Source organism: Acanthochromis polyacanthus, chromosome 1, assembly GCF_021347895.1.
Source record: "Acanthochromis polyacanthus isolate Apoly-LR-REF ecotype Palm Island chromosome 1, KAUST_Apoly_ChrSc, whole genome shotgun sequence".
NCBI lineage: Eukaryota > Metazoa > Chordata > Actinopteri > Pomacentridae > Acanthochromis > Acanthochromis polyacanthus.
Window position 1 is genome coordinate 39,293,169 of NC_067113.1, and position 27,188 is coordinate 39,320,356.

Sequence of the window (27,188 nt, forward strand, 5' to 3'; positions counted from 1 at the left end):
GACTGAAGGAACTTTATTAGCGCGGCGGTGCAGACTCAGCAGCGTGGACGTCGCCTCGGCAGTGTAAACATGTCGCCGGTCTCCAGGCAGCTCCGTAAACAATGAAGGCTGTGTGAAGTGATGAAGATGAAGCTGCAGCTTTCTGAGGATCACAGCTCTGAGGAACAGGAAACACAGTCGTCCTCCGCTCCACCGTCTGTGGTGAGTACAGCCTCCGTGGTGGCATCGGTGTTGTTGCTATGGTTACCTGCAGTTTAAATATTCTTTGTCTGGGCTGCATCAACGAGGATTCATTAGTAAACCTGATCAAATGAACTTTAAATTCTGTTGCACTTGTTTTAAACCACGCTTTTCAACATCAGCTAAGGTTTTACTCTAAACCCAGCATCCCTAATTGTGATCCAGTGTTAACTTTATACGCTTGATGAGGTTAAACCTGTAAACTGGATCCTTCTTTTAGCAAACAATACAATCTTTTGTTAGCAAACCTAGCAACCTTTTCTTTTGCACGTCCCAACAGTACGTTAAATAGTTTTTTATTTATTAATTCATTTAATTAAATTTCCGTAAGCAAATGTTATTTCTGCACAATCATAAACAAAGTTTCTTTTAGCTCCTACATTAGCCTGAACTAACCATACTAAAAAACATCGTGGTTTGGGCTAAAGTAGCAGCTAATGGTATCCTGTTTTGTGCTATTATAGTAGCTAATGACATCTTCCTTGGGCTAATGCTGCATGTTTAAATTAGCCCAAAACAAGATACATTAGCTGCTAAATTAGCCCAAAACAAGATACCATTAGCTGCTAAATCAGCCCAAAACAAGATGCCATTAGCTGTTAAATTAGCCCAAAACAGGATCCCATTAGCTGCTAAATTAGCCCAAAACAAGATGCGATTAGCTGCTAAATTAACCCAAAACAGGATCCCATTAGCTGCTAAATTAGCCCAAAACAAGATACCATTAGCTGCTAAATTAACCCAAAACAAGATGCCATTAGCTGTTAAATTGGCACAAAAGAAGATACTATTAGCTGCTAAATCAGCCCAAAACAAGATGCGATTAGCTGCTAAATTAGCCCAAAACAGGATCCCATTAGCTGCTAAATTAGCCCAAAACAAGATACCAATAGCTGCTAAATTAGCCCAAAACAAGATGCCATTAGCTGTTAAATTAGCACAAAAGAAGATATCATTAGCTGCTAAATTAGCCCAAAACAGGATACTATTATCTGCAACATTAGTTTTAACTAGAGATTTTTAGCTACTACATTAGCTTAGACAAGATATTGTTATCTGTTAAATTAGCGCAAAACAATATACCGTGAGCTGCTAAATTAGCCCAAAACAAGATACTGATAGCTGCTACATTAGCCAAAACAAGATACTATTAGCTGTTAAATTAGCTGCTACTGGTATTTTAGCAGCTAAGATACAGCTAGCTACCAAATTAGCCCAAAACAAGATACCACTAGCTGCTATATTAGCCAAACCTTTTTCTATTCTTTGTTTTGGCGAATCTGTCATTTAAATCTCAAGGATCGTTTTTTTAAAAAAGTACAAACAATCCAGAACATTTAGTTCCCTCTTAGCTGAATGCTAATAAAGTGCAGTCAGACCATTCTAAAATAAGTAAGATTGTATGTAAATTAAATGTCTGTTAATGTTTATAGAACTGGTTTAAAATTACAGAAGTTCTAGTATCCAGTTTGAAAAAATACAATAATTTGCAGGAGACAATAATAGAACCTTGATTTAATCATAAGTATCATATTGATTTGAAACAGCAGATTTGAGGACAAAAGGGATTTAATTTAATCAGTTATTGGGAAGGAGCGATCTGAAGGAGGAGGAGACAGAGGAGGAAGAGGAGGAGTTGCGGATGGAGGAAGAGGAGGCGTCTTGTCCGTCTGCGTCCAGAGGAGAGGAGCGGCCGCCATGTTAACCAAGAAGCCCGGAGCCTCGGTCCTCCCGACGGGTGAGCACAGCTTCCGTAGCCGGTCGGAGGGCGCCTGAGCCCAGCCACTGCGGCGGGGACACTCTGCCGGGTCTCCGCTTCGGTTTGCCGTACAGACAGCGGTCGTGGGGCGGATTGAAGCGGTGCAGGGCAGGCAGGAAGAGCTGCTGGCTAACAGGGCACAAACTGCTGGAGGCTTCTCCATCTGCTCATTAAATTAACTGTAATCTCATAAAGCGGCTCGGACGGACAGGAGCCGAGCGTGAGCGGCCGAGGAGAGGAGCAGCAGCTGGGATGAAGGCGGCCCTTCCTCCGCGGTCTGTCAGGTTTATTTTTAGCCGACAGATGAGAGGTGACAGCGGCTCTCCGGTCTGTTTATCTCCCTCTCGGCCCTTTGTAAAGCCTCTTCCCGCAGCTCTCCGCCTCCACCGCTGCCTCTCGGTGTCCTTAAAGGTGTTTTTTCTTCTCTTCTCTCTGGTTTAACGATCCATTATTCGGTATCCGGTGGTGTTTTGTATGTGTTTTTCCGATCACTGGGTGATTTGTGGCCTGCAGTCAGGGGACACTCAGTTCCTCTCTGGCCGACATAACTGTCACTTCTGGAGGCTCCATAAAACACAGGCTAACGCTGTTATGGAGCGTTTAAGCTAATAATTCGACTGAAAGTGCTAACCTGAGTCCACCTCCTGCTCTCCTTTTGGACCATTAGAGGGTAATTTACTCTCCATGGGTTCAGTGATGGTTATTGATTGAATGTTTAATGATTAATCAGGTTATTACTGTAAAATATGTTCCTCCCAGACAGTTGTCATTTAGCATGTATAGCCCAGTTGATATAATAGCATACTAACGTTAGCTCATTGCTACTTAGGCTGGTGTAATAAAATTTTTAGATAATTCAACTCTTTAAAAATACCGATGACATATTAAATTATCACAACAAAAGGTTTAAACAAGATACAATTAGCTGCTGTGTTAGCCTAGCTGCTACATTAGCCTAAACAAATTATCATTTGCTGCCTTGACACCCAAAACAAAATTTTATTAGCTACTATGTTAGCATAAATATGATACCAGCACTGCTTGGTTAGCCCAAACAAGATATTGTTAGCGCCTGCCTTAGCCTCAACAGAATACAATTAGTTGTTGCATCAGCCTAAGCAAATTACTGTTAGCTGCTACATTAGCCAAAACGAATTACCATTTACTGCCTTGATGCCCTAAACAAGACAGTATTAGCTGTTACGTTAGCCAAAAAAAGATGCTGCTGCAGTTATCCTAAAAAGGATATTGTTAGCTTCTGCATTAGCATCAACACGATACCATTAGCACCCACAATACCCTTGACAAGAAAATGTTAGCTACTAAATAAAAAGCCAACAGTTAGCTAAAAGAAGATCGTGTTAGCTTCGCCATAGCCACAACAAGATACCATTAGCTCCCATATTACAATAGATAAGATAATGTCAGCTGCAATGTCAGCCTAAAAAAAGGTAGCAGTTAGCCAAAACAGGATACTGTTAGCTGATGTTTGCCAAAACAAGATATTGTTGGCCGCTGTGTTAACGTATGCAAAATAAGATTAGTTGCAGTGTTAGCCTAAAGAAGGTACAGTTAACTGTTGTTAAGCAAAACAAGACACCATTTTCTGCTTTGTTAACCAACACAAGATAGTGTTAGCCTATTGAGATAACGTTTACCACTGTGTTAGCCTAAGCATGATACTGTTGGTTGCTATGTTAGCCAGCCAGGATAATGCTAGCTGCTATTTTAGTCTCAACAAGATACTAAAATATACTTAGTAGGACACTGTTAGCTGTTTTGCTAACCAGTCAGACTACTGCTAACAGCTGCATTAGCCTAATTAAAATGCCGGTAGCTGCTATGTTCGCTTAAATTAGACACGGGTAGACAAAAAAGATACACTTAGCTGCTGTTAGCCTGAGCAAGACAGTGTTATTTTAGTCTATACAAGCTAATGTTAGCCTCTGTTAGCCTCATTGATGCTAACATCAATGTTAATGTAAATACAGACAACCAGCTAGATGTATTCGTACTGAGTCTTTATTTAGCTGCACTGTAGACGATGACTTATCTGATTATTCAGTGTTAGCCTCTTGCTTACTCCAAATTAAATCAGCACTGTGGTGGTGTGAGAGATGTTTTATTTTGTAATTTTTTTTTTACACCCAAACATGTTTATCTCATCCTTCATCCCCCCCACCTACCACCTGCACTGTATTTACCAAATCTGGTCTATCCGTGGTTTTATTTTAGAGGCAGGGTTTGGACCTGCAGGCTGTTCAGTGACAGTTTGTGCTGCTTCAGGCTCTATTTTTTCAGTTTTGTACCATTTTATGTCCCAGTTTCACATTTTATAAACACTAACTGTGATGTTTTTGGAGCGACGGGCATTGTAGCTGAAAATTTAGTGTAATTTAATGAAGGTTATGTAACAAAATTACAGCTCTAGTCCCTTTTTACTGCTCTAAAAGTGGATAATTTATGATTAATAACGCTATTTTCATGATGAAGGGTGAAGAATGAATTAGTCTCAAAATTAGTCTAATTTTTACAGTGTTAAGTACAGTTGAATTTAGCAGCACACCGTTTTGGGAGTTAACAGATTTAGTGGGTTTAATTTATTTGGTTTAGTGTTCAAATTGGTTTAGACAAAACTTACAAAAATGAGACACAAAATAACAAAAGCAAGAAATGAAGCGACCAAAAAGAGACAACAAATTAGACAAAAAGTTACAACGCACCAAAAAATGGACAAACAACACAAGCAAACCAAAAAAACAAACACAAAACTACACAAAACGATTATTATGAAACAAAAAATGACAAAAATAAGACAAAAAAACACAAGCGAGATAAAAAGGAAACACAAAACGACAACAAGAAACAAAACAACAGACACGAGGTAAACAACAAAAATCGGACAAATAAAGAAAATATTACAAAATTGAGACAAAATGACAACAGTGAGAAACAAAACAATTATAAATGAGACAACAAAAACAAAAATGAGACAAAAAAATTTGATAAAGTTACAAAGCAGCAAAAAATGTCCAACAAGAAAAAATTACACAGATGACAAAAACATGAGACAAGCGACAACAATGAGACAAAAAGGCAAAAAACAACAAAAGCACAACAAAATATTACAGAAACGAGACACAAAGCGGCAAAAGAACAATCTAGTATTTTACTTTATGATCCAAACAACTTGTCATGGTCTAGAAATTATTTTAAATTTATAGTTTTACTGATTTAAAATCTGCAGTTAAAGTCTTCTCTGTGATTTTTACACTTTGATTGGACCCTCTGGAGGACCGCTTTGGGCCCACGGACCGAATGTTTGACACCCCTGATCTAAGGAATTAGTTTTCCTCTAAAAAGCAAAGCGACCATTTAATGCAAGTTGATTTTGTTGTGACAGACTGCATGTTCCTGTGTAACAGCAACACAAATTTACATCATAAAACTGTAGTTAAAATGGAAACTCCTCCACCAGCTTCCGTTAAACGACTCAACAAGGTGAAAGTTGAGTCTGGTTATTTAATGAAGCTCAACAAGCTGGAGCAGCTCCTTCCTTCCTTGTTGTGTCGTCGTCCTCTGGTAGCAGCTCTGATTGTCATGAAAGTAAACCTGAATTCCCAGTGCTGGTGGAACGGGTTTCTACGTCTTCATGGAGGAATTTAGCTCAGCTCGAAGCGACCGGCGGCTCACAGGAAGTTAGTTTCAGTCGATGTTTCGTCCTCGTTCTGCTGTCTGACAACACAAACATAAACGTCTGTAAATGAAAACAGGTTTATTGGGAATTTGTTTGTTTTGAAATGCAGTTTATTTGAGCACAGGGAGCAGGAGAGAAGCTAACGGATTAGTGTTCAGATGTTCAGTTGTCTATTTCTTGGTGATTTTTAGTTTTTTTGTGGATTTTTATTTTAATCGATTTTCATTTTGTGTCTGTTTTGGGGTTGATTTTGGCTCTTAGTTGTTAATTTTAGTCTTTTGCTGTTGTTTTTGTGGTTATTTTAAGTGTCTCTGTTATTGATTTGTAGGCATTTGTGATCATTTTGACTGTTTTTGGAAAGGTTTTTGTTTGTTTTTTGGTAAATTTTAGTCTTTTGTAGCCGTTCTGAGTCTTTTTGTGGACATTGTAGGTTACCTTTTTTTTGCATTTTGAGTCTTTCTAGTAACTTTTAGCCGTTTGTGTATTTTTTTAGTTGATTATAATCTTTTGAAATCTTTCCAAGTTTTCTGTGGACATTTTTCATTACCTTTGTTTGCATTTTCTATCTTTCTTGTGGTTGTTTTGGTCTCTTTGTGGTCATTTTCTGTCTTATGTGGTTGTTTTCATTCCTTTTTGTGGTTATTTTGAGTCTCTTTGTGGTCATTTTTAGCCATTTGTGATAATTTTGACTCTAATTTTGGGAACATTTTTTGTATTTTTTTTTGGTAAATTTTAATCTTTTGAAGCCATCCTGGGTCTTTTTGTGGACGTTTTTGGTTACTTTTGATTGCGTTTTGGATGTTTCTGTGTCTTTGCGATCGTTTTTAGTTCATTTGGGGTTGTTTTATATTAGATTTCCTGTTTTCAAGTCCTGTCGAAACGCTTCTTGGGCAGTGTTTCTATGAACCAAGCCAAACTGATTATTATACTGATTTATTGATAGTTGACCAATGATAGCCGACTCTTGGTTAAGAAAATGGGTAAAAATGAGCTTTCGTTGATTATGTCAGCCGCTGAACTAGCCGCAGGGTTCCACATGAGGTTCCCTGGCTAACTTTAGTCCTGCATCGTAATTGGTTTCTCCGGTGTCTCGATATTAAAATCTCTGTAAATACGTGCCGCTGGTTATTTTTAGCCGGTGCTGATCATCGCTGTCCCCGTGTGGATGACAAACTAGTGGATGCTAATGGACAGACGCCAACCTCGGATGACATCATGCTTCTCCGTTATGAAGAGATCCGATTGGCCGGTTTGGTTCAAGGGGGGAGTTTGGTTATGCAACGATACCTTCCTCCACTGACTGAAGAGTTGTTTCGGTTAAAAAAATGTCAATTATTTCCCAAAACCCAACGTGCCAACCCAACGATCAATTTACCGTCACAGCAGGGGACAGAACCAGAAACTATTTACATCTAAGAAGCTAGAATTAGCAGATTTAGTTCGATTTTATTCTCGTCTATGGCGGATTCTGCAGTAAGTTGCACACAAAAACGCTAAAGGTGAGTTTTCTTGAACAAAACAAACAAACAAAGACATTTAAACCATTTATCAGAGGCAGAGTCAGTCAAAAATTGAGAAAGTTGTTGGATTTCCGACCATCCACTGGTCTTTGAACGCCTCATCTGGGATTTGAAATTCTGTCAAACCAAATCTAAACTTAAAATTTTGAAACTTTCAAATCCATTTATCAGTTCATTGATCCTAAGAAGACTGGATGATGAGTTTAATAGTTGATGACTAACTCCAATAATTACATAGCATTCAAAATTAGTTATTTCTGCAAACATTTGTATTTTTGGTTGTGTTTCCGTTGTTTTTGTGGTTATTTTGAGTCTCTTTGTGGTAATTTTTAGCCATTTGTACTCATTTTGAATCTGTTTTTGGTAAATTCTTAATATTTTGTGGTGAATTTTAATCTTTTGTAGCCATTCTGAGTCTTTTTGTGGACGTTTTCGGTTACCTTTGTTTGCGTTTTGTGTCTTTCTGGTGGTTATTTTTGTCTCTGTGTTAATTTTTAGTCTTCATTTGTTGTTTTTGTGCTTGTTTTGAGTCTGTTTGTGATCATTTTTAGCCATTTGAGGTCATTTTAACTCTGTTTTTGGTGAATTTTTAATATTTTTTGATTCATTTTAATCTTCTGTAGCCGTTCCAAGTCTTTTTGTGGTCATTTTCGGTTACCTTTTGCGTTTTGTGTCTTTCCTGTGGTTGTTTTTGCCTTTTTGTATTCATTCTGACTCTGGTTTTGGTAAATTTTAACATTTTCTGGTTAATTTTAATCTTTTGTAGTCGTTCCGAGTCTTATTGTAGTGAAAATTGAAATAGTTCATCAGTTTATTTGCCTTTAAAAGCAGAATTGTGACTCAATTTTAAGCCCAGATCTATTATTATGTTAACGCAGTCTGTTAAAATAATGTCTGCAGATTAAAAAGTTGGTCTAAATGGCTTTTCTTTTAATTAAGCCTTAGAACATGCGGTTTGTTTTCTTTCTGGCCCACCACGGTGCTGTACGGTGGCCTGTGAGGGACAGAGGAGAGAGCGCCGTCATTTCCAGGATTCTCGTCCGGCTTTCTTTGAGCCGCTGACCCCGCCGGGCGTCACGGCGTGTTCGTCACGTTGCTGCTCATTTTCCCACTCGTCCCTCCCGTCCGGCCGCATGCCGCTCGTTCTCACCGGCGCTCCGACATTTTCAGCTCGGTGTCGGATTCACATTCAGCCGCAGAAACTGGCTGTGCTCGGTTTGTCCTGCTCAGCTCAGACAGAACGAGGGCCTGGTGTTTTATAACGAGTATAGAGTGATTTTAATGAAGTGCCGTGGTTTAGATTCGGTTGTTTTTCTGTGCAGATCCATGCTTCACACATGATGCATTCAGAGACCGTTGGAAAGTCGAGTTTTCTCGTTTTATTGGTACATTTTAATTGTTTCTGTTAAAGACAACATGCCGTTCGGAGCTGCGTGGATTCAGTGGTTCAAAGAGATAAATGAATGAGTTTTAGATTTAAATATGTGCAACGATTTGTGATCACAGCAGGGAAGAATTACACAGCGAGGATGTTGTTATGGAGTTTGCTAACACTGGGCTTGTTGAGTTTTATCAGAAAAATGGAGAAATAACCACATTCTCCTTAATTATGCTTGTTTTATCTCTTTATGGTCAGCTTTGGTTCCTTTTCTGTCTCTTTTTGGTCACGTTGTCTTTTATGTTAATTTTTGGTTCCTTTTGTTTCTCTTTGTGGTCGTTTTGTCTCTTTGTTGTCATTTTCTGTATATTTGGGTTGATTTTGAGTCTCTTTGTGCTCGTTTTTTCTCTTTATGGTCAGCTTTGGTTCCTTTTGTGTCTCTTTATGGTCATTTTTGTCTCTTTGTGCTCATTTTTGGTTCATTTTGTGTCTATGTGGTCACGTTTTGGGGTAATTTTGTGTCTGTTTGCGGTCATTTTGTCTCTTTATGGTCATTTTTGGGGGTAATTTTCTGCCTCTGTGTCTCTTTATGGTAATTTGTGGTTCATTTTGTGTCTCTTTGTGGTAATTTTGTGTTTCTTTGCGGTCGTTTTTGTCTCTTTATGGTCATTTTTGTCTCTTTGTGGTCATTTTTGGTTCGTTTTGTGTCTATGTGGTCATGTTTTGGGGTAATTTTGTGTTTCTTTGCGGTCGTTTTGTCTCTTTATGGTCATTTTTGTTGTCATTTTCTGTCTCTTTTGGTTGTTTTTGCGTTTCTGCTCTCATTTTTATCTGCATGAGATCTTCTTGCGTTTGTTTTCAGTCATTTTGCCTTTCTGTTTGTTTTTTTGTGTCTCTTTGTGGTCATTTTGCAGCACAGATTGCAGCTTAAACTGACTATTTCAAACTGAAAGTGAGAAGAAGTGCTTCAGGAATGGAAATAAAAATGTTTTTAAACATTAAACCATAAAATGTGCACTATAAACCTGTAAACGTTTAGAATCTGGGCTTTATAATGTCTGTAGATGCTCCAAACACCCACATTGGTGCTTGATGATCTTAGTTTAGTTAAAAATAACTGAGTTGTTTATTCAGACGTTAACATGGCCAGAAAGAAGCTTTTCAGCGTCTCGGTGCTGGAAACTGGCCGATGCTGATAAGAGATGTGGGAGAGATGTCGGTCAAAGTCTGACGTCGTTATCGGCCGGCTGGACTCGTTTCAGGATCTCCGATCTCTGACCTGACAGGAGGAGGAGCTGGACGAGGAGTATCAGGATTATCAGGCTAAATTAAAACCTTCATCCTCCTTAGAGTCAATCAGCAGCTTGGTCCGGGCCATTTTAGGCTGCTGCTGCTCTCGATTGATTATCAATATATTTGATTGATAAAAGAACATTTAATGTAAGTTTTTATTGAGAAGCTGCTGTTGTGTGCTGTAAATATATAAAATTACATTTTAGATTTTTTTTAACAATTTACTGTTAATTTACAAATTTTCTATATTAAATTACACATAATAAATCATAAATGTAAGAAAAACATTTTGTTTACATTTTCAAAAAGGGAGAAAGAGGACAAAAAGCTCTAATTTTACAAATAGTAATTACTTTTTTATACAATGTTTGATTATGAAATTACAGTTTTTTTAATTTAAGCTATCAAAGTTATGATTTTACAGATATTTGCCTTTATTAAAAAAAACTTAATTAGTAACTGAAAAAATGGGAAATAATTTTTTCACAGTTGTTTGTTAAAATACTGATAATATCTAATAAAAAGACAGAAAAATATTAATTTCCACGTTGATTGTAAAAATAAAAACAGCAAACCAAAGCTATGAAAAATATCTTAATCAAAAATCTGCATCTTTACAAATATATGCATATTTTATGTATTTATTTATTTTATTTATTTATTTTTGGCCATAAAATGACTTTTAGCTGTGGTTAAAACTATTAAAAATATAATTACTTTACAGATATGTGTTGCTTTTTTCACCGTTTTTACAGTTGTTGTTTTCGTAGTGTGTAATTACTTTTTTAAACAATATTTGACCATAAAATTACACAATTTTGCTTTATTCTAACTATCAAATTAATTACGAATATTTGTCATTATTTGGGAAAATCTGGACTTTCTTCAGGATTGAAAGATGAAAAAACTCGTTGTGTTCAAAGATATTCAGTTTGCCACATAGAGGAGGGAAGAAACCAGAAAATATTAAAATTTAACAAGCTTGGTGTAAATATAAGAAACTGAACAGCAGTGGGCCCAGACTGGAACCTTGTGGTACTCCAGATGTGATTTTACTTTGAAACAGGTAATGAATAGTAGAGGATCCATGTCGGTGCCTTGTGGATCTCCAAAAACTCTTTTACACACCAAGCCTTTAACTGATATATATTTTTGCTTTTAACGTGAAATTCTTGCAGTTGTACTTGTTTGGTCTCAAAAATTTCAAAGAAAATTGTAAAAAATGTGGATGTTTCCCAAAGCCAAGGTGAAAAATATCTTGCTTTGTCCAAAAACATTCAATTTATCAATCACTGAGGAGGAAAAACACCAGAAAATATTCACATTTAACCAGCTGCAATCGGGGATTTTTTGACCATTTTATTCACAGTATTACTGAAACTGATCAAAATATGAATTTATGAGTTGATAACTGCTGAATTAGTTGATTAATTTTTGCTCAGGTAATGTCACGATGGGAGCAGATGTTAATAAAATGTTAATTTCGCTGCAGGACAGACTTGATTTCGACCAACATGAGTTTAAAAATATCGGATATCTGCAAAATTCTAATGTTGTGCGTCCAGACGTTATTTTTTTATGTCCTGTTTAACACAAAAGCTTTTGTTGTGGTTTTTATTTTCTGCCCCACAAAGCAGTTATCTGTTTTTGACGGCTGGTTGTATGAATCTCTTGGATGTTTTTGATGTTATTGACCATCAACCATTCCTTTCTGTGTTTTTCAGGCAAAGTGGGCGAGCCGGTCTACTCTCCCGGCCACAGCGGCTCTCAGACGACGTCACCCGTCGCCCTGCCGCCACTCCGCAACAACAACCACAACTCGCTGACGGTACTTAAGCGCACTTTCCTTCTTTGTCTGCAGTCCGAGACGTTTGTTGTGTTCATGGAGTCGATATAAAAGCTGTAGAAAGATGCTTCACCGTGCTGAATGTTTCTCCAACAACCTGCTCCTCTGTTCACTGTTTCTTCAAACTCTCTGAATTGTTGCTATGTCACTGTCAGTTGCAGTTGCATCAGTGACGGCTTCATGTTTGCATCAAGAAGTGCAAAATTTTTCGTTTTTTACAGAATCTGTTTAATGCAACCAGTTCATTTTTAGTGAATTTTAAACTGGGACATGTAAAATGAAGCAATTTTCATGAAATATCATGATTTTAAGCTAAGATTTGGTAGTCACAGATGTGTAGTTCAAGGACTGTTGGAAAATTGAAAATTTGGAAACTCTTTTCCTGTTTATTTTTTTTGGAGTCATCATTTTGGTTTTTTGGTTTTTATTTTCCTGTTGGTCTCTGGTGTTTCTCTTTGTTTTACAGTAACACTGCCTGCCGTCAATCTGAAAACTCTCTGAATTTTTATTACGTCACTGTTAGGCGCAGTTGAGTCATACCTTGCTCATGGTTGCATCAAGAAGTGCAGAATTTTTTTTCTTTTTCAGAATATGTTTATTAGAACCAGTTTATTTTTAGCAAATTTTTAAATTTAAACAATGTTAATGACTCTGAAGAAGGCAGTTGACCACGAGTAAATTCATTTTCTGAACTGTAAAAGGCTCATTTTCTGCAGTAAATCTACCAGAATAAACGAAGACATGTTAAAGGGAAGGTGAGCAACACGTGGTGTTTATTTATTGGCTCTTTTAAGGAGTCGGCAGGTTGGTCCTGATTGGATTCATGAGACTCAGTAAAGAGATTATCAGTGAATGTCCCGATCAGACATGTGGAGCGGCTTCGTGATCACGCTAATGTCAGCTGTTCAATCATTTCTGGACCTCAGTTTTATTCCAACACGGTTAGAAATGAAAAACATGAAGCAGTGTGTGTCAGAGTTGAGTGGTTAGCATGTTAGCGTAACGTTAGCCTGCTGCTAGCTCTGTGGAACGGCCAGCTGTAGCCACATGGCTAATAATAGCTCTGAGACGCTTTGAACAGCTGATTGGTTTATAGGCTGGTGTGAAGGACACACACACACAGAGGGCTAAAGGTGCAGCATTTATAGCATCAGAGTGCTATCATTGCTCTTTATTGGATCACAGCTTCTGGTAGCATGTTAGCATTAGCTGGGTTTCCTGTTGCATATCAGACGAGGCTTTTATGGAGCTTTAATGAGAACTTGCAGGGAAGCAAATCGCCTCTAATTCACTCAGCAGACATCATGCATTCAGTCAGGGAAGAGGCTAACTGTTAGCCAGAAGCAGATTCTACAGAAACCGTCTTCATGGTCGTTTAATATAATAATAATGTTAGCCAGTCCTAGTTTTATGCTGCAACCAGTTCAAGGTTTTATCACAGTTCAACGTGCTGCTGTGATTAATTACTGGGATGTGATGGGAGGTGAGTCAGACTCTTATCGAGGTGATTACCGCTGCCTTAAGCAACGCCTCGGTTATTAAACACCAGTCCTCTGATGTAGCTAACCTGAAGCGAAACCATCTGAACACCTGAACTCACCAGCACAATTTAAAGATGTTAGCTTTAAAAAAAATCACAAAAGTGACTCCATTTAGAAGAGCAACAAGCTGTAAAAACAAAAAATTCTTCAAATTTCTAACTCTCCAGCGGTCCTTGAATGTATCACGTGTTTCTCAGTGTTCACCTGGAAAAATGAGCCCACAGTGAGGAAAAATGAGACAGAAATTCAAAAGCCTCTAAAAAAAAAAAGTCATTATTTCTGCTGCTTTAGTCTCACCAGTCATCTCCAGATTCATTATTATTGTTGCTTTCAGCCACAGTGAGACAAAAGCCATCATTCGGTGGGTTTGTTCAGGTGTTTTTAGGTGGGGGGCGGAGCCAAACTCACCACGACAGCAGCACAAAGACACACAAACCGGACTGCCGTGTTTGCTTTGCATCCGTTTCACTTCCCGCTTCATTGTGATTGCTTTTTATTTTCCCCCGCCGGCCGGATTGTGAGGACGCTGGCGTTGTTGTCGTGTCGGTAAACGGCAGCTCTTTGAGGTGTTGTTTGTGTGTATGAAAGGACACAGGTGTGCCGGTCGCCGCGGCAACACGGAGCAACTCGCCGAGCGACGGGCAAAAAGAGAGACACGGAAAAGAAAGAGATGCTCATTCATCAGAACAGAGTGATTAGACCGAATACGTTCCTCGAAAGACGAATCTGTGGTTGTTAATGATCCACATTTTAATGAACTGAACAAAGATTTAAAGTCACTGTGGTCTTTTTAACAACAAACATAATTAAAGAACTGAATATGTTGGAATGTGTCAATGAAGGCTGAAATTACAGAGCAGAGATCATAAATCTACAACTGTAGATGTTAATGATTATCAATCGATCGTTGTTCTATAATGTTGTTTCCTCTGGCTGAAAAATTTCTTTCCAGGTTAATAAAGTCTTATGACAGAAAGTTTATTATAGATTAAGTGTAGTACCTGGTTGTTCCATGTTGGCAACCAAAGAGCATTGATGGGGTTTGGCTGGTAAAGGGGCACCATGACAAAGACTTCTGTCGTAGTTAATGACCTCCAACCAGACTAGTCGTCCTTTACAAGGGCGGCATCTCTCTTAACGAGTGGCTAATGTAGCAGAGTGCTTTTGTTTTCGGTTGGTTTTGTTTGCATTTTGGGTCTTTCTTGTGGTTGTTTTATATTTCATGGTGGTGATTATTAGTTTGGTCGGATTTTGTTTTGTATCTTTACTGTGATTGTTTTGAGTCTCTTTGTTGGTCTTTTTTAGTCTTTTGTTGTTGTTTTGAGTCTATTCGTGGATGTTTTATGTTAGTTGTGGTTGTTTTAATCCTTGTTGGGTCATTTTTAGTCTTTTGTGGTTATTTTGAATGTCTTTCTTGTAATTTTACTCTCTTTGTGTCTGTTTTCATTCTTTTTGTGATTATTTGGATTAATTTGTGGTTGTTTTAATCTTTTTAGGGTCATTTTTAATCTTTTGTGGTTGTTTTGAGTCTCTTTCTTGGTAACTTTTACCCTTTTGTGGTTGTTTTCATTACTTTTGTGGTTGTTTTGAATCTCTTTGTAATTTTTGTCTTGTTGTTTTTGTGGTTATTTTGAGTCTCTGTGTGATTTTTGCTCCTTTGGTGGTTATTTTTAATCGTTTTGTTGTCATTTTTTGTCCTTTGTGGATGTTTTTGTTGCTTCTGTTTTTCAGCTCTCTCTGTATTAGTATGATGGTAAAGAAAACTTAGAAATGTGCTGATTCTCAGGCAGGTTCTGGAGGGTATATCTGAAAACTGATCCAGTTGAAGCTCCAACTCTTCTGAATGTCCCGATTCGATGTCTGTTTTGTCTTCAGGGAGGCTCTAAAGCCGCCATGTCGGACGCCGTCCAGCTGTCATCTCAGTCGCAGGTCCACGTCCCCCAGGAGAACACCAACAAGCGTCCGGTCCTGACCTCCCAGCCCAACGGCCTGGCTCCCATCAGCTCCACCCGGCCGGGCCTCCCGCTGCCCGACCGCCAGACCTCGGCGTCCGATCCGGCCCATCATTGCCGCCAGGGCAGCGCCGCCTCCAACAAGTCGACGGACGGCAAGCCAAAGCCCAACCCGCTGTCCCCGGAGCAGGCCATGAAGCAGTTCATGTCCAAGATGTCCTCCTTTGAACACCATGAGGTGTTCAGCTACCCCGAAGGTGAGACGCCCATTACGACAAGCCGTTAGCGGTGACCAAGACGAAACCGATGAATTAACAACATTTTTTCCTCCTCAGTGTATTTCACTGGTCCCAGTGCGAAGAAGAGGTCGGGGGTTATGGGCGGAGCTAACAACGGTGGCTACGACGACGATCAGGGCTCCTACATCCACGTCCCGCATGACCACATCTCCTACCGCTACGAAGTCCTGAAGGTCATCGGCAAAGGCAGCTTTGGTCAGGTATGGCTAATGCTGCGGTTTGTTGTTGTTTTTAGTCTCTGTCTGTATTTAGTTACTTTGCTCCAGTTGTTTTAGTCTTTTTCAAGTTGTTTTCTCTGTCTTTATGGTCATCTGTAGTCTTTTATGGTCATTTGTAGTCTTTTATGTTCATTTGTTATCTTTTTGCAGCTGTTGGGAGTCTTTTAGTGGTCGCTTCTTATCTCTTGAGCATTTCAAATCTTTTCACAGGCATTTTAGTATTTTTGCAGTCATTTTTAGTACTTTTGTGGCCATTTGTAGTCCTTTTGAGAGTATTTTCAATCTCTTTGTGATAATTTTTTGTTATTTGGGATCATTTTAAGTCTTTGTGGTCAATCTTTGTCTTCTTGTAGTCATTTTTGGTTTCTTTGTAGACATAGTGAGTCTTTCTGTAGCTGTTTATAGTTTTTTTGTCGCTATTTCGAGTAACGTTGCCATTTCATTATCTTTGGTTTGTCTTTGTGTCATCAGTTTTAGTATTTTGTGGTCATTTCAGTCTGCTTTTGGTTGCTTTCTCTCGTCATTTATAATCTCTTTGTGGTTGGTTTAAGTGTTTTCATCGTCAGTTTTGGCGTCTTTGTCATCTTTTTGTCTCTTTTGAGGTGACTTCTTGAATTTTTTGGTTACTGAGTCTTATATGATCTTTTGATAATAGACGTGGTACCTTTAGACCCACTTCTATATACTTAAAGGATCTTTACTGTGTAGGTTAGCATAGTGTGAAGCTAAAACTTTGCTTGGTTTCATTAAATACACAAGTTATTCTAGATAAAAGAACAGCTGATTCTGAGGAAGTCAGGTGGGCACTTGTATATGGAAGGGCAGATCTAAGGAAACTTTAGGGTGTTTCTCGGTTCTCAGTTGGAGTGAAAGAGGTTAGGTCATCACCTTAAACCATCATCTGGGTGTTTCTCTTTGTCTTCCAGGTGGTTAAAGCCTTCGATCACAAGTCTCAGACTCACGTCGCTCTGAAGATGGTTCGCAACGAGAAGCGCTTCCACCGGCAGGCGGCCGAGGAGATCCGGATCCTGGAGCACCTGAGGAAGCAGGACAAGGACTCAAGCATGAACGTCATCCACATGCTGGAGAACTTCACCTTCAGGAACCACATCTGCATGACCTTCGAGCTGCTTAGCATGAACCTGTACGAGCTCATCAAGAAGAACAAGTTCCAGGGCTTCAGCCTCCCGCTGGTCAGGAAGTTCGCCCACTCCATCCTGCAGTGTCTGGACTCGCTGCACAAGAACCGCATCATCCACTGCGACCTCAAGCCCGAGAACATCCTGCTGAAGCAGCAGGGACGCAGCGGCATCAAGGTCTGGTAGCCAAACCAGGAGCCACGAAGCAGCTTCCAGTCCGTCCAATCCCAGTAAACCATTTCCTTTGTCCCCCCACAGGTCATAGACTTTGGTTCCAGCTGCTACGAACATCAGAGAGTTTACACCTACATCCAGTCCAGGTTCTACCGAGCACCAGAAGTTATTCTGGGTAAGAAAAAGACTCAAAATTAGCTTCTGGTCTTCAATAAATATCCACAATCTGACCCACGAAACGTTCTAATAAAGCAGTTACAAACCTTTCGTAGATATTATAGATTTAATACCTCTGGTTTCCATTCATTTCTGTACTAATTCATGTTTTCATGCCGTTTATGATGGAAAAACACTCAATATTAGCATCTACCTCATATGGTTAAACTATTTGGTCTGTGTACATTTTATGAAACTGAATATTAGTTGCACAACATTTACGATTGTCAATGTCCAAAAATTTCCCTTAACACCAACGATTTTGCAAGTTCTCAAGCAATAATCTGTTCTTCTTGGTAAACGAAAGTAATTGTCAATCAGTCGCAGTTCCTTTGACAACTTGACTAACTGTCGTGTGTGAAGGAGTGTCTTTCTTTTCCTGCCAAGTCTTTCCGTCCTTGTATTTCCTTTATGTTTCCTTTGTGGTCTGTTTGTCTTTTGTTTTTTTTTAATCTCTTTTGGATCATCAATCAGTCTTTGGCAACTTGACTAAAAGTTGTACGTAAAGTCTTGTCCAAGTTTCTAGTCTTGCAGGTTCAGATTTCTAGAAGTATATTAAAGTTCTCTGATTGGTATAGAACCATTCTGTCAGTCTAAAAGCTGTGTCTTTGTCCTGTCCAGGCTCCAGGTATGGGATGCCCATTGACATGTGGTCTCTGGGCTGCATCCTGGCCGAGCTGCTGACCGGCTATCCGCTGTTGCCGGGTGAAGATGAAGCCGACCAACTGGCCTGCATCATCGAGCTGCTGGGGATGCCCAGTCAGAAGCTCCTGGATGCCTCCAAGCGAGCCAAGAACTTTGTGTCATCCAAAGGCTACCCGCGGTACTGCACCGTGACCACGCTACCCGACGGCAGCACGGTGCTGAACGGCGGGCGTTCGCGGCGGGGGAAGGTGCGAGGCCCGCCGGGCAGCAAAGACTGGAGCACGGCGCTGAAGGGCTGCGACGACCCGCTCTTCCTGGACTTCCTCAAACAGTGTCTGGAGTGGGACCCTGTGCTCCGGATGACGCCCAGCCAGGCGTTGCGACACCCATGGCTGAGGAGGCGACTCCCGAAGCCACCGACGGGAACCACAGCGGGAGAAAAGACCTCCTCGTCCAAACGGGGAACCACCACCACCGACGGCGCCTTCACCTCCATCTCCAAGCTCGCCACCACCTCCTCCACCACCACTTCCTCCTCCTCCAAAACCAGGACTAACTTGGCGGCGATCACTGACGCCAACGGGAACATCCAACCGAGGACGGTTCTGCCCAAACTGGTCAGCTGAGAGTGAATGCACCCCGCTCGCTGTGGTGGGAAATGAAAGCTGTGCTCCCGAGCAACCGACTGGAACTGAATTAAACTGGTTGGTCCAGTTTTGAAGAGCGTTTGGTTTTGTTCAGCGTTGTTGGGGTGCGTTCAAGACAAATTGAAACTTGGCGTTGGGGTGTTAAAATGTGCAGAGTGGCCAGGCTGGGACGTGAGCTGGGCTGAAGGAAACCTGATGGAACCGGGGTGCGTTCAGACGCCTCGAATTCTCAATCCTGTCCGAAAAAAAGACGGGAGTTGTTTTACATTTTGAGCGGCAGCCACACGTTTGAAACGACCGTGGAGCCACTCGAGACAATCAGAACCCATCACACCACTCTGTAGCTCCAAACTCACAAACACATCAACAAACATGGTGCTCATGGAGGGAACAAGGCTTGTTTAATGTTTCTAGCACAGAATCTTTTAGCCGAGTTGATTACACACCAAAAACATTTTCCGACTTCAGTCTTACGAGGTTATATGTTCCGACACTTGGACGGCCTTACAGAGAACGTTCACGAGGGTTGGTCCAAAAGTTCCGACACTAAAAAAACCAAATTAAAACTGTACCTGATTTGAATTTATCCGCCTTCCTGTTGAAGTATTCTCTAGGGCTGGACCCAAATATCCCGAATATCCGAATATTCGTTTGCTACGGTGATATCCGGATACTAATTTTGGTATCCGAATACCCCCCCCACTGGGGCTGGGTTGCTGCCGACTCTGACGTCACGCTTCACTTTGTTGCATAAATACAAGACAAGATGCTGAAGATCTCTGCTGTTTGGAATTCTTCAGTTTAACTGAAGACAAAACAAAGGCAAAATTTGGACCCGGGAGACCAGACGAATAGATCTGAATATTCGGGCCGTCTCCACCACAAGCGCCCCACCCCCACCCCGTTGGACGTTATGTTGTCTTTAATAGGGCCCGAATATTCGGAGGTCAGAAACCACTATTCGGGCCAGCCCTAGTATTCTCGTCGTGCAGCGATACTCTGCTCCCAGTGCTCCTGCAGCACCCATTGGAAGTCCCTGTATGTAAACAGATCAAGCACTGTCCGCAGTGGGTGTTGACTTTCCTGAACTGTGTCCCTTTAGCTTGAAGCAAAAGCAGTCTCAGAACTTTTCGATCAGCCCTTTTACGTAGTTAACTGACAAAAAAAGGTTCATATATCCTTATAATGCTAAAGCTGTGCAGCGATTAGCTTGCTGGTCTTCGTTTCATGTCCATATGAAACAACTAATTTTGTGTTGCTTCTCAGTTTCGGGGACGTTTGTCGATATTCATGATAATCAAAGATTCGAGACCCCCCGACTGAACCGTCTACCTGTTAGCCGGCTAACTTTCTTAGCCGCCGTTTGTTTTACAGTGTGTAGCTAGCCTGTGTTATCACGCTAGCATAGTGCCTGTCAGCTGGCTAATAGTTAACTGGCACTGGTTAGTTATTAGACAGCTGTTTGTTTGCGTCTAGCTGTCGTATTGCTACCTATTTACCATTTAACTGGCTAGTAGCTAGCCTAGCACAATTTTGAATCAGTCAGCCAGCGACAGCCGGCTCGCTGTTTTAGCCTTTTTTTGGCAGTCTGGTGGCTAGCCTTAGCCTTTATTTAGCCATAGCGTCTTAGCTCTCCACTGCCTGGCCTTACGAAGCACAGACAGAATGACGTTTTTAATTTCCACACTTTGGCTTTTTTTTGTTGTTTTAGGGTTAGCAGAGGAAGGAGGAGGAAAAACGCCTGGAAAAGAAGGACATTGCGGTTTACAAATGGCATTTTGTTCCCCTTTAAATGAACTTAATGCAGTTATTAAGGGCACAAGATGACCATCGAAGGAGCAGCGAACATAGAGAAGGTGGACGAAAGGTGGTTTTACGGACAAGTTATAGATAATAATCAAATGAAAGGGCTGTTTTATCCCTCTGAACCCTGGGTAGTTTCATGAACAAGTACAAAGATTTAATAAAACGCCTTCTGACATGTTTTTAAAGCCATAAATGGAAAAAAGAAAGAAGCAAAAGTTGAAATTGTTCAAGAAAACGCGGAATCGACATGTATATGATGAATTAACATTCTGTAGATATTTATGTATTTTCATGTTTACAGCCTCAACACACTTTTTTATTCTTGGTTTTTTACAGAATCTTGTGCAATTTTTTAACAAGACACAAAGAATGCAGTGATTTTTACGAAATATCACAATTTTAAGCTTATTTCGGGTTAACTTTACCAACGGAGCCAGAAGATTCCTTCATGATTGACTGTAAATTTTAACAGTTTTTTTAAAAAACAAAAAAAGATATCATGACTTTCAAACCTGCTGGCAGGTTCTGGGGTTCAGAGGGTTAATAAGAGATTGGGAAATTAATTTTAAATAATGATTTTGTCGCTGGGAACAAAAAGAAAATGAGGACGCAGAAACCTCAAGACACTAAACTATCCTCCATAATGAAACAGTGTTTAAATTCAGAAGAGGTGGCCACACAAGTGGAATTTTACAGCTTTAAATCCTCAATTTAGTCCATTTAAACTGTATTTTTATTACGTACTGATTGCCAGAAGTTACCTTCCATACCGGCCAAGAGAAATCATAGAGCTTAGCTGTTATCCAGCTAATATAAGAATCTGAATGCTAACTGAATACTAGTAACAAATGGCAAGTTTTTATTGGCAAGCTGCCATTGTGTTGAGCTCTTCACCGAAGCCGTTAGCATTAGCATCAGTGTGGTTTTAATGCATCCTTTAAAAGTCAGCTAAGCTAACACCATCCGCTCAATTGCTAGCTTCCAGCCGCTAGCCATTGCACTGACGTTTCTTTTGTATACAGTGAGGCTAGCACTAGCGTACCGAATGCTTGTAGCAACTAGTACGTTGTTTTTATCAGCTAGCTGCAAGTGCTTATGAAGTTGTCAGCATTAGCATCAACGTGGTTTTAAGACATGCTTTGAAACAGGGCTAAGTTAACATTAGCCATTTGAATGCTAGCATCTAGCAGCTAGCCACTCGTGAATTCTTGTAGCAATTGGCAAGTTTTTATCAGCTAGCTGCAGGTGCTTATGAAGTTGTTAGCATCAGTGTGGTTTTAAGACGTGCTTTAAAACAGTCAAAGCTAAAACTAGCCGTTGGACAGCTAGCATTCAACTGTTAGCTATGATGCTGATGTTTCTTTTCTCTAGAGAGAAGCTAACGCTAGCCTACTGTTACCTGAATGCTTGCAGCAACCAGCATGTTTTTATCGGGTAGCTGCAGTTGCGTTGAGCTCTTCACTGAGGTGCTCACAAAGTTATTAGCATTAGCATCAGTGTCATTTAAAGGCATGCTTTAAAACTAAGCTGAAACTGGCCGTTTGACTGCTAGCATTCAGTCGTTAGTTGCTACACTCATGTTTCTTTTCTCTACAATGAAGCTAACACAAGTGAAACTTTACAGCTTTAAATCTTCAATTTAATGAATTAAAAAGTTGTTTTTATGCACACTGATTGCCAGAAGTTACCTTCCATAACGGGAAGTACAAAGAAATCCCAGAGCTCAGCTGTTCTCCAGCTAATATAAGAATCTAGATCAATGAATTTGGAACAAAATCCCAGCAAGCAGCAAACTCAAAATGTGCTGTAACAAACTATCAGTGCTGCTATGATGCTAGGGGACAATGTCCCGTTTATCAAACTAGCCGCTAGCTGTTTTTTTTGGTTTCCTTCTTAGTACTAAACACCTCTGAGTATTTAAAATAAAAAAACACTTTCTTTTAGAACGGACCCATTCACGGCAGATTGTGTGATACGCTTTATTTAAATGTGTTTTTATGCGTTTCTGAAGCTTGTAGTGAAATTTTAACAAAATTTCTAGAAAAGAAAAAACATTCTCATCAGCCCACACTCCAAAATAGTAACGGTGCTAACTGGAATCGTCTCAGTGATGCCATAAAAGAACGATTTTTTTATTCTACCGAGAACCTTTTAGCAGAAGGTTCTCTAAAAAGTCATTTCTTCAACCTTGTTCCCCAACGGTGCCTCAAAGAACTGTCAAAAAAATGGTTCCTTTAGGTGCCACAAATAACTTCTCTAAAAGCAGGTTCTTTGAGGAATTATTTTTAGGTTGTGGAACCACCTGTTTTTAGATCATTCTTGGGGTGTTTTCTGTAAGAGGAGCTATGATGTTTACAATTTCTGCTTCAGAAACGCATAAAGTAACACAAAAATACAAAATTAGTCATTGTGATGTCGAACTCGGAACCCTAAAATCTTAAATTATCTTGAGGAGCCAAACTGCGGCTCAAGAAACCCCAAATGCGTTTGGACTTTTTTGTATATGTGAAGCATTTGTGGTTCTTCCGCTAGAACACATTTAATATTTTGGGTTCTTGATCAGACAGAACATGACTGAAGGTTCCAACTTGGGGTTTGTGGAACTGTGATGATCGTTTCTCAATGTCTTCATTCTTGCCACAAAACCAAATAACTTGAACCTTTAGTCCTTTAAAGAACCAGACACGTACGTGAAGAACCATCAACCTAAATTTAGACAACTGGTTCTGAAGAACCAGGTAGTCTCCTGAAGAACCGTTATTTCTCTGAGAACGTCATTTCCTGCTGTGATTGAGCCCCGATTCCATTAAATAACAGATTTATTGATCCAGCAGAAGAGGAAGTAGTTGTAGTAGAACGTTGAATCGATTCAACGGATCTAAATCGCAGAATGAAGAGCAGTAATCTTGCTGCTGATCAGAGTTCAGTGTTGATCTATGGTCGTGATCGGGGAGGACTGGACAATGCTTTTTATTTATTTGCTACACTTTAATATTTATTAATCCACATATTTACTACGCCGTGCGGTTCGTGCTGTATACTTGAATGTGTGTGTGTGTCGTATGTAGCAGTGTGTGTGCAATATCCAGAGGTTTTCTTAAAGCTTGTTCCCTCACACAAACACACACATTTATATGGAGATGTACACAAACACAGACACACAATCTGAACGCACTCTGTAAATTGAGGAGGAGGTGGAGGATGATGAAGATGATGAGGAGGAAGGTCGGCGCCGTTGGGCCGAGGACGTAATGTAGCACACAGGAAGTGGATGACGAAGGAATACGTGATGTTGAACACACAGACGCTACCTGCTCCACCCATCTCAGGGGAAGCTCCGCCCCCCTCCCAGAGGAAGAGGAGGAGGAAGAGGAGGAAGTGTGTGTGTATGTGTGTTTTTGTTTATTCTAAGGATTTGATTGGTTTGGTTGTGTTTTGTGTTTTTATTTTTTTGTTTCTGTGAGACGGAGTGCTGAGAGTCGTAACTTTGTGCCTTCAGTATCTCATCGCCATGCCACGCCCGCCCAGCGCACACACGCCCACGGTGTCGGTGTTGCCACGACAACAATCACTTAGCGTCACATGTGTCGACTCTCGACGACGCGAGTCTTGGCGGCTGAAGTCTGCGTCCTGATTAGCTCGGTTAAGACGGCGTAAAATCCCAACATCTTCAATCACGACTCTGAGCGCAACAGAACAAATCATACCTCTGGTTCTATTAGAACGTAGCAAATAGAACACCGGAGGCTAGCTATGTTAGCACATTAGCAACGGTGCTAGCTGGAACCAAAAACGGCTCTTCATAGTGATGCCATAGAAGAACCACTTCGAGACCCTTTAAGCTAGAGCTTCATTTAAGAACCCCTAAAAGTACCTCATAGAAACCATTCGCTTTGGCACCCTAGATGGCGCTTTAGCAAAAATAGGTCCTTACAGGAAGCATCGTCCTCGTAGCTGTATGGTTCTGTTTTGATCTTGAAGAATCTCTTTCATGAGAACCCATTTTAGATGTTGGGTTGTGGACTGTGGGTCAGATGGAACAGCACTGAGACTGATCAAGGCAAACTGGTCCACCCGAACCTAATCGTTGTTTACATCCACTGGTGTCGTAAATTAGAATGCTTTTCTAAAATAATGCAGTGTTAGCAGGCAATGCTGTTCTATATGTCACTGGGACATAGAAAAGCTGATGGCTCAATTTAATGTGTGACGGTCGGAGGTCATTAACCACCACAGAAGTCTTTGTCATGGTGCGCCTTTACCAGCTAAACCTTGAAATTAGCCAAATATTATTCAAAATGGCCCAAATTTCTTCAGTACTTTTTACAGTTACTGTGGTTAGGGGTCATTAACTGCCACAGAAGTCTTTGTCATGGTGCCCCTTCACTAGCCAAAGCCCCCCAATGCTCTCTGCTTGCCAACATGAACTTCCTGTAGTCTGAGTGACGCCTCCTCCGGTTGCTACAGTATTGAACAGTAAGAGGCTCCACCTGGTCGAACAACCAGGAACTACAACCAAACTACCGTAATTTAAATGTGTATTATCGTGCAAAATGTGTTAGATATCCACAGATGCTAAACATTAAATGACTCTGATCAATTCAATGGCAAAAATGAACTTTTTTCACTGTTTCCTTATGTTTTTTAGTCAATGGTTCAAACAGCAGATAAACTCATTTTAATTTGCTTTTTAGTATGACTGACAGTCAAAAATCGAAAGATGTTGAGTTTAGTGTAAACTTGGGGTATTTTTCGTAATAAAAAAACAACTAAGACTTTTTAATTGTTAAACCCTCCGAACCGGACGGTTTCTGAGCGCAGATAGATCTTGAATATTGAATTGATTTTGAATTTCCCTTCGGGGATTAATAAAGTCAATGTATCGTATAGCATCTAAACAATTGGAAAAACAATATTCCAGCTGCTTTAAACTTTGTCGCACTATTCACCATGTTGACTGTATCAACATGCTGGCGGCGTGTATGTGCTCCATATCACATTTATTCTATTGATTCAGTCAGTTTTTATAGTTTCAAACCTACCGGTGGGTCACAGTTTGTTACGACTCAACCTTTTAGACTGTTAATCTGGACATGCTAGCTATCTCGCTAACTCCTGTTGCCATGAACAATTTTCTACGCTCCTTTCCAGAGCCAGCAGCACAGACCGAAGCCCCATCCGCAGAAAGTAGCTTTAAACCGATCAGCGCCGACATGGACGGGTGTTTGTGTGCCGGGTGGGGGTGGTGGGTGGGTCGGGGGGTGTTTAACATGGCTGCACAATGTACAGACACATATCGGCCAACTGTCGCCACTCGTCGCCTCAGGTCGGATGGGCGACGCCTGCTGATGACAGGGCTAAGCTAACACTAGCCGTTCGACTGCTAGCGTCCAGCCGCTAGCTGCTGCACTGACGTTTCTTATCTCTACAGTGAAGCTAACACTAGCCTACTGCTAACTGAATGCTAGTAGCAAATAGCAAGTTTTTACCAACTAGCTGCCGTTGCGTTGAGATCCTCACTGAGATGCTTGCAGAAGCCGTTAGCATTAGCTTCAGTGTGGTTTTAAAGCATCCTTTAAAACAAGGATAAGCTAACACTTGCTGTTCGACTGCTAGCGTCCAGCCGCTAACCACTGCACTGATGGTTTTTTCTTTATAGTGAAGCTAGCAAAAGCCTGCTTCATACTGAATGCTTGTAGCAACCAGTACATTTCGGTTGGCTAGCTGCAGTTGAGCTCTTCACTGAGATGATCACAAAGTTGTTAGCATTACCATCAATGTGGTTTTAAGGCATGCTTTAAAACGGGGCTAAGCTAAAACTAGCCGTTTGACTAGCATTCACCTGTTAGCTGCTACACTGATGTTTCTTTTGTATACAGTGAAGCTAGCACTAGCTTACTGCTAACTGAATGCTAGTAGCAAATAGCAAGTTTTTTGCCAGCTAGCTGCAGTTGCATTGAGCTTTTCACTGAGGAGCTGACGGAAACTGTTAGCATTAGCATTAATGTGGTTTTAAAGCATTATTTTTTCATGTTGGTACCTCAGATTGCTCAGTTATTGTTGTCATTGTTGTGACTAACACCCAGGGCATTTGGTTGAATCTACCAAAGTGCATTCCTTTACAAAGCTAGCTGAGCACTAGCTGCTCAAACAGACACGCGGACAGGAAGTTAGAAAGTCTGACAGCAAAGCAGACTGTAAGTGAACAGGAAGGCAATCAGAGGAGAAGCAGCTGCTGCCTTTCAGACGATGAGGAGGGACAGAAAACGCAACAATGTTTTGTTTTTTGAAAAGTTTTACAGTCACTGGCTGCAGTCACACGAGAACACGACGTCTGGTTCAACTGACCTCTTGGTAGCATCCAGAAAGTAATTTGTCGCTCGTATGTGAAAGCAGCTGTAGCCTAGCTAGCTCGCTAGCTTGATACCCTGCTAGCCAGTTAGCCCGATAGCTCATTAGCCATTCAGCTTCTATCGGGAGGTCTCTGCAGCCAGGAGTTAGCGGCTGTTAGCGTGAAGCTGCGCTGTATTTCTGTGATGTTTGCCAGCTGGGTTTTTTTGTGGATTTTATCTGTAAATAATGTGCAAAGTGTTTCAATAATACATTTTGGGGGGGGGATTAAATGCGCTGCTGTGCCACACCGCGGCCAGTTTTACAATGTACTGTATCTACTGTACAGAACACAGAAGTTGACACTTTTTTAGTGAGCCTTTGTTAAATTTTATTGTGGTGAAAAAATATTATTAATAAAACAATTTTATTGTTCATCTGTATGTGTTGGTCTCAGTGAGTAGGTGTGTCGATGCACAGTGAAATCA

General features: G+C 40.5%; 1 protein-coding gene across 2 annotated transcripts; it reads left to right on the plus strand.

Moving 5' to 3' along the window:
- Positions 1-1,850: 1,850 nt before the first annotated feature.
- On the plus strand, positions 1,851-27,137 carry dyrk2 (dual-specificity tyrosine-(Y)-phosphorylation regulated kinase 2). Of its 2 annotated transcripts, none has more exons than XM_022200942.2 (7): positions 1,851-1,978; positions 11,612-11,715; positions 15,150-15,483; positions 15,562-15,725; positions 16,670-17,059; positions 17,141-17,231; positions 17,894-27,137. In XM_022200942.2, the coding sequence occupies exons 1-7, from the start codon at positions 1,939-1,941 to the stop codon at positions 18,541-18,543; spliced, it is 1,773 nt and encodes a 590-aa protein (XP_022056634.1). In that variant the 5' UTR covers positions 1,851-1,938; the 3' UTR covers positions 18,544-27,137. The 2 variants fall into 2 exon arrangements, with proteins under 2 accessions (XP_022056634.1, XP_051804025.1); XM_051948065.1 differs by lacking the exon at positions 1,851-1,978 and adding an exon at positions 2,004-2,410.
- Positions 27,138-27,188: the final 51 nt, after the last annotated feature.

Excerpts from the sequence above, each read along its gene's own strand:
- dyrk2 (XM_022200942.2), top strand. The coding sequence starts at position 1,939 with ATGTTAACCAAGAAGCCCGGAGCCTCGGTCCTCCCGACGG. Across the intron at positions 11,716-15,149 it reads ACAACCACAACTCGCTGACG|GGAGGCTCTAAAGCCGCCAT; the intron begins GTACTTAAGCGC and ends TTTTGTCTTCAG. Across the intron at positions 17,060-17,140 it reads AGGGACGCAGCGGCATCAAG|GTCATAGACTTTGGTTCCAG; the intron begins GTCTGGTAGCCA and ends GTCCCCCCACAG.